The sequence below is a fragment of the Scaptodrosophila lebanonensis genome, unplaced genomic scaffold (assembly GCF_003285725.1).
Source record: "Scaptodrosophila lebanonensis strain 11010-0011.00,11010-0021.00 unplaced genomic scaffold, SlebRS2 tig00000072-arrow-pilon, whole genome shotgun sequence".
Taxonomy (NCBI): Eukaryota; Metazoa; Arthropoda; class Insecta; order Diptera; family Drosophilidae; genus Scaptodrosophila; species Scaptodrosophila lebanonensis.
In genome coordinates, this window is record NW_022060558.1 from 7,038,637 (window position 1) to 7,045,254 (window position 6,618).

The window sequence follows — 6,618 nt, forward strand, 5'->3', positions numbered from 1 at the left end:
TGTGCAAAGTATGTAACAGGCAGAAGAAGCATCTCCGACCCCATAAAGTATATATATTCTTAGCTAGCATGACGAGAGAAACAGATCTAGACATGTCCGTCTGTCCGTCTGTCTGGATGAACGCTCCTAGGCCCTAGTCTTTACGAGTTTATTTTACTTTTTTGAATTATCCCCCCGTTCTCCCCAACAATACCATCAATACCGTACACATTTCAAAAGCTACATCAACCAAACTTTGAACACTTAATTTATATATAATTATCTAGCTTTGTTTTAAATTTCATCGGGTAATTCTAGATCTTCTTCTTTTTGCTTCTGCTAGGGGTTTATATATCTCAGAGCCGGAAGTCTGGGTACAGGGTATTTCACTGTCGGTTTTGCTCGACTGTAGCGTTCTCTCTTGTTTAACACTGTAATCTCCTTTGCTCAACTTTATGAAAAATCTGTTAAGAATTTATGCATTGTTTTCGAAGATGCAAGACGATTTTATACGATTCTGAATTCAGTTCAGCAGTTAAATCTTATTAACTCGACCTCCTCCTTTTGAAACTTGATCGCGCTGGACTTTTACTACTCTTTGTATGTTCATTTTGTATTTTTAGTGCAAAAAAAAAAAGAATCTCCGTCTGCATTATCTTTGTATATATTTATATCATTCACAGATTTTGGAAACCATTAAGCCCACATTGACTAACCGTCCCCGCTGAAGAATTTCGCCAATACTGCCCACATTTCCAAAGACATTTGAACCACATTTTCCACATGTTATGTATACTACTTACTCTAGGTGGGGCACAACTGAAAACGGATGCACAATTTCTTTTGGGTTTTGTGCTCTAATTTTAACGCTCTTTTCGACTTGATCTCACCCAAACTGCCTTTTCCCTCTATTGCATTTTATGGACTACCTTGCCGGACTGGCTTCAAAATTATTTCCCACCGTGTGACTATTCTTCGCTGTGAATTGAAAAGACATAGCTGGCAACTGGATAACAAATTTGTACATTTTTTTAGCATTGAAATATTTTTATTTTTGAACTCATTGAACAGTTAACACTCTATATCTGACGTCGTTTTTAATTATCGGTGATCTATGTAGTCATCCTCATCGTTTTCGTCATCTGTCTCCATGTCCTCATCTACATCATTTTCATGCGGTATTTCTGGTGGTAGCTCGCCTATGTTCCAATAGCGATCCTCCTCTGGCTTCATAAATTCATAGTCTGACTTTTCATGATCTACAAATCGAATGCACCCTGTTAGATTCTGCACCGTCTCAATTATATGTGGTACGCTAGAGACGAACTCTTCGCCGCACTGCGCAGACTTTAATGCTGCACCGGTCAACTCATTATTGATTTTGTCGTAACCATCAAGGCATATCGCTATAATATCGTGCAGGCGACGTAGCGTCTTAAATAGATTTAGCGTGCCCGATAATATCTTCCCTGTAATTGTTTTCTTTGCAGCAATCTTCTTGTATACGGTGACTAAGTCGGAAACGTTTTTCCTAATGTTTTTGACAGCCTCAACCGTTTCATGCTGCACGCGCAAAATGAGCGACATGGAGTAGGTATAGCATTCAACTCCGCCGTTAATGGTATGCAGATCCTGTTTTAACTGCGGCACATGGGAGTAGCTGCAGTAGGCAGTTTGGATGGCATGCCCCCAAATATTCCACATAGAGTTTAATCCATTAATTGCTGCCATAATAATCTTGGGCTTATTGAGCTTCAGCAAATTCCTTTCAATATCTAGTGCTCGTTGCACCAATTGAGCGATGCCCGCTTCGGCGTCGTCTATGACATCCTGCATAATACTCTGTAAGTCCTCAAATTCAAGCTGCTCCTGCTTCGACCCATTAACTGCATGAATACCAATCAGATGCTCCAGGGTGGGCAACTCTGTATCGTACACAATGCTCGGTTCATACTTCATATAGCTGGCGAATTCATTTCTAAATTCCTCAAATACCGCCACATAAGTTTCATCGATCAGCTCTGGCTCATGCAGTTTCAGATTAGTTATGAAGTCGTACTGAACTTGCAACTCCTCAAAAAATGGAAGCAGGGCGTCGACTTCGGTCTTGGACAGTGAAGGTGCCTCTTGCTTTATGAGCAAGTCGACGATTTCATTATGTCCACAACAAGTGCAAACGACACATGCGAGCAGCAGCAGCAACACTTTACCAGCTCTACTCATATTAGCGAGATATCAAATACTGAACTAGCTGATTGCTATAGCCCCCACTACCGCAATTGTGGCCGTTTATCTGGAATCAAATATATGCGTGGGCCATCATAAAAGTATTATCACCTCACGCTGACCACACTCGACTTTTTAAACCTAAAGATTAGACTAGGCTAATCGGTTCTAATCAGTTGCTAATATAACACCAATATACTCTTTTAAATTTGGAATGAACAAAAGGCAACAGAAAACAAGTGGAGAAGCTGAAGTCGGATGTCCCGACTCTGAAATACTCTGTACATTAATATGTATGTGTAGAAAAATTAATAAAATTAAAATAATTCCAAATTTTTTTTTAAATATACACGTTATATAACTGAACATTTACATAAGAATTGTGTCTATGTGAGTCAATGCGTGTATAATCACTCGTAGGCGTGTCTATGCGAGCCTGTGTGAGCATGTATGCAGTACAAAGTTGAACCAAAGCATATATATATATATATATATATATATATATATATATATATATATATATATATGTTACATTCATTGACACAAAGCTAATATAGTCTTTTACCCCTTGGGTTCATCGCTTTTACCTCCACGTTAAGGGTCTATAACTGCACACTAACACTAACACATTTTCTGCCTATTCATATAATGCAAATGGGACTAAAGTTTTGTGTCTCCTCCTTCTGCCTGTACATTTCATGTACAGAGTATAATAAAAGGATTTTCATCAGATTGGCGTCTATGCGTGTTTGTGTGTGCATGTGTCCTCTTCTTTGTGTTACAAGTTACAGTTATTTATCAGCAGCCTCTGAATATCAAAACATGGTTCCTCTCAATAATTCTTTGAGCTTACATTATATTTATTTGATTGTTACGGTTATCTCCAGATGACCCCTTCTTCGCGTACACATTGCCTAATAGAATGATAAGAGCGATCTCTGCAAATAAAGCTAATATCTCTTGCATATGAGGATGCTAAATAATATTCCTGTGATAGAGCAGGCTAACATGCTCACCTCTGAACTACACTACGCTGAAAACCTAAAAAACTGTTTTTAAATGAACTTATGCATTCATATTCTTCATAACTCATCGTATTAAGTGCAAAGTTCTGCCACCAATTGACTGTACATACTCCGATAGCGATGTTAACGAGCTCTATCGTTGCGTCGACTACACCTAGTAATTATGAGCTGTCCTACTAATTATATATCCGATTTGTTTTTATTTATTGATTGCAATTGTCTTTTATACTGAGTTAGGAATTGTAAAGCTCCTCTTCACACGCTCTGATCTGTTGATAAATTTCATCGAATTGCATGTTAAGCTCCTCATAGCTACTACAACTTTGTGTCTCCATTTGTTCCAAAGAGAGCTCAAGCATTATATCCAAACACTGCAGCAAAGCCGAGCTCATCCGATTATTTACCTGTCCTATACCGGCAACCGTGCACAACAGAACACCCGCATGGTTGCTCTCGTTCCTTTTCAATCTGGCTATATCACATGTGTGGGCCAGCTCTGAAATCTGCCTTTCCGCCGTCTTCATAAAGCTGGCCTGTTCTAATACCGTCTGCTCAAATCGTTCCAGCTGAAGATCCAGGGACTGCTTGCAGCTACTGTAGTGGCTTAGAAGATCTCTGTTGAAGTGTCCCACTTCCAGCTCGTATTGCTTGAAGCACTTGCGAAACTCTACGGTTTGTGGATGATTATAGTATAGTAGCTCCATACGATCATTCACCTTCTGCTGGATAGCGTTCATCGTGCCCTGTGCATCCTGAACGAGATATATGCTTTCATTTATCTGCTGCTCGGTGTTCTTCCAGGCTTCAGCGGCACTCAAACTTTGCGACTCTATGAGCAACCTTACGGACTCATAGAGAGGGCCGTGTTTACGCAAGATTCGTTGGGGTTGAAAAAACACCCCGCTGATTTGGGACTGCAATAAAATGCACATATCAATTATTAGTGTAATAATGTTGTTATAATGTCGATTGGAGATCTTTGCAAATTAAAAATTATTCAAAGCCTAAAGCCTTTTTTTAAAAACGGGGGAATCTTTGCAATTAAATCACAAGATTTTGTAGTTACTGACCAAGTCCATCAGCAGCACCAGCAGCTTCGTGCACAGCAAAGGAAAATACATTTTGGTACTGATGACACATTTGTTGATACTTGATTCGCATTTGCAGTCTCTTTGTGGCTGGACTTTGATTAGACAAATGGTAGAGTTGTGTTAATGTTCATGTTTCCCACTATCTCAGACTATGACTATCTAAGACTACACGACGTGATAAAAAACACCATTATACATATATAAACAGCAAATTGGGTAAGCTTGACACATAACGTTGAAACATCATGGACACCATACAAATGTTGATTTCGTTTTTCATTCTGGCAGTAGCGGTAAGCAGAAGTATCTTAGAACAGGGAAAATTCATTTTACTAATAAATCAGACACATTGAAAATTCGTCATCACTCCAAGAGAGCTAATAAATTAGAATACGGCCTGATCTGCAAATTATTTGCACACCAGGCTTTGAGAAATAAATCCAATAAATGTTTTTTAAAGAGAAAACTATATTCTTAGGACATTCAATTTAATTTAATTGTACAAACATTATAAACATCAAAGCATGCTAGTGAAAATCGAAAAAAACGGTGCGCAATTTATTTATTCAACAATACCTTTAATGTACAGAATTAAGCGTTTCAATACATTTCTTTTTACGAGAACAGCATGCAAACACTGGGAACGTAACCGTAACCACATCCGAGACTACTGAATATGGTCCAGTTACCATAGTGCTAGACAACCTAGCACAAATTGCCGTCAATGTGAGTGATGAGACTTCCACACAACTCCAGGCAAAGTTGGAACGCACTGCACAGGATTTGACAGGCAATATCGAAGTTATCACAGCAACGGGAATGCAACAACTCAGTGATGCTCTTCATGCCACCAATGAGCTATTTCTTGCAAATCCTAACTGTAATTCCGACTGGAATCTGGACGAATTTACGGCCAACGTTACGGAGCAGTTAACTGCCTGTACGGTGAACTTGACGACCGCCATTACGTCCTTTAGCAGCGAGGGCAAGCAAATTGTGAACAATGTGCAAACATACGTGCAACAAATTGCTGAGCTGCCTTCCTTTTGTCATCTCATAAGCTCGGAAACCGTGGACCTGTCCTTTGCCGGCGGTACCAACTGCTTTATGCGTCGCATCACCGAAATCAACCAGAACATGAGTCTGGCATTGCACGAGGCCAGTCTATTGCTAGTTGGCACGCGCCAAAGAGGTCTGAAACAAGTGGAACAAGCTGAGGATTGCACCAATAAACTGGTGGCTCAGATTAATGAGTTCCTGAGCAATGAGCGCGCCAACTGCGCATAGACAACGCAATGCGGCGAATATGAAGAGTACTAAACTATACTTGGCTTATATAATTAATATGCTTATAAACATTTGTTGTGCCTAATGGAGACTTTTTGAAAGCTCATGAAAATCATTTTGCAAAAACGTTTTAACACTGATTTTAAGGCGGTATATAACTCTAAATTAAAATAAAACACATAGTTTTCAATGACATTTTTATACTCTGTACATGACAGGCAGAAGGAGGCGTGGCAGACCCCACAAAGTATATATGTATATTCTTGATCAGCGTGACAAGACGAGTCGATCAGCCCTGTCTGTCTGTCCGTCTGTCCGTATGAACACCTGGATCTCAGAGACTATAAGAGGTAGAGACACCAATTTTTTCACAAAGATGGCTTATGTGTGTACGCTGAGCAAGTTTGTTTTATTTTTTTGATTTTCCCCCACTTTCCCCCTATGGGGGTTTTCCTGATTTTCCATTCGTAAAATCGCCTATATCTCGGACGCTATAAGACGTAGGAACACCAAATTTGTCCAAGAAGCCTTATGTGAATACGCAGAAAATGTGTATTTTGGAATTTCCCTTCCTCTCCCCTACAAATCGTAACTCCCGTAATTCTTGGAATTTCAAACTCAAACTTGGCAAATACCTCCATTTATACCTCCGATTATAAGTCCAAATGCCAAGTTTCATAATGATAGGCCGATTTAACAGGAAGTTATAGCCATATATGTGCATAAGACCAAGCAGTGCCCGCAGCTGTTGTTGTTGTTACTACTTTGCTCAGGCACACGAGACATACACAGACACATAATTATATATATATATATATATATATATATATATATATATATATATATATATATATATATATATATATATATATATATATATATATATATACTTACCTATATTCGCAATAAACTAGTATACGCTTTTAACAGGGTAAACCACACAAAAGCTTTTCTATTATGACAGTTATTTAAGTTATGGCACGATCATAGGGCGTAAGATGTGGTCTACC

At 39.0% G+C, this 6,618-nt stretch overlaps 3 protein-coding genes across 3 annotated transcripts; 1 reads left to right on the forward strand and 2 right to left on the reverse strand.

The window, feature by feature from the left end:
• Nucleotides 1–1,075: 1,075 nt before the first annotated feature.
• On the reverse strand, nucleotides 1,076–2,259 carry LOC115625494. The gene has a single exon (XM_030520549.1). The coding sequence runs from the start codon at nucleotides 2,200–2,202 to the stop codon at nucleotides 1,081–1,083; it is 1,122 nt and encodes a 373-aa protein (XP_030376409.1). The 5' UTR covers nucleotides 2,203–2,259; the 3' UTR covers nucleotides 1,076–1,080.
• A 1,148-nt stretch (nucleotides 2,260–3,407) lies between these two features.
• On the reverse strand, nucleotides 3,408–4,391 carry LOC115625378. The gene is made up of 2 exons (XM_030520415.1): nucleotides 4,301–4,391; nucleotides 3,408–4,144 (listed from the first exon to the last, which is right to left on the reverse strand). Exons 1-2 carry the CDS (start codon nucleotides 4,349–4,351, stop codon nucleotides 3,464–3,466), a joined length of 732 nt encoding a protein of 243 aa, XP_030376275.1. The 5' UTR covers nucleotides 4,352–4,391; the 3' UTR covers nucleotides 3,408–3,463.
• Nucleotides 4,392–4,562: 171 nt separating this feature from the next.
• Nucleotides 4,563–5,784, forward strand: LOC115625366. The gene is made up of 2 exons (XM_030520403.1): nucleotides 4,563–4,614; nucleotides 4,949–5,784. Exons 1-2 carry the CDS (start codon nucleotides 4,567–4,569, stop codon nucleotides 5,606–5,608), a joined length of 708 nt encoding a protein of 235 aa, XP_030376263.1. The 5' UTR covers nucleotides 4,563–4,566; the 3' UTR covers nucleotides 5,609–5,784.
• The last annotated feature ends 834 nt before the right edge of the window (nucleotides 5,785–6,618 follow it).

Coding starts and splice junctions, on each gene's coding strand:
- LOC115625494 (XM_030520549.1), bottom strand. CDS start 2,202: ATGAGTAGAGCTGGTAAAGTGTTGCTGCTGCTGCTCGCATGTGTCGTT.
- LOC115625378 (XM_030520415.1), bottom strand. CDS start 4,351: ATGTATTTTCCTTTGCTGTGCACGAAGCTGCTGGTGCTGCTGATGGAC. Junction 4,145..4,300: donor TGGTGCTGCTGATGGACTTG/GTCAGTAACTAC, acceptor ATTTTATTGCAG/TCCCAAATCAGCGGGGTGTT.
- LOC115625366 (XM_030520403.1), top strand. CDS start 4,567: ATGGACACCATACAAATGTTGATTTCGTTTTTCATTCTGGCAGTAGCG. Junction 4,615..4,948: donor TTTTCATTCTGGCAGTAGCG/GTAAGCAGAAGT, acceptor TTACGAGAACAG/CATGCAAACACTGGGAACGT.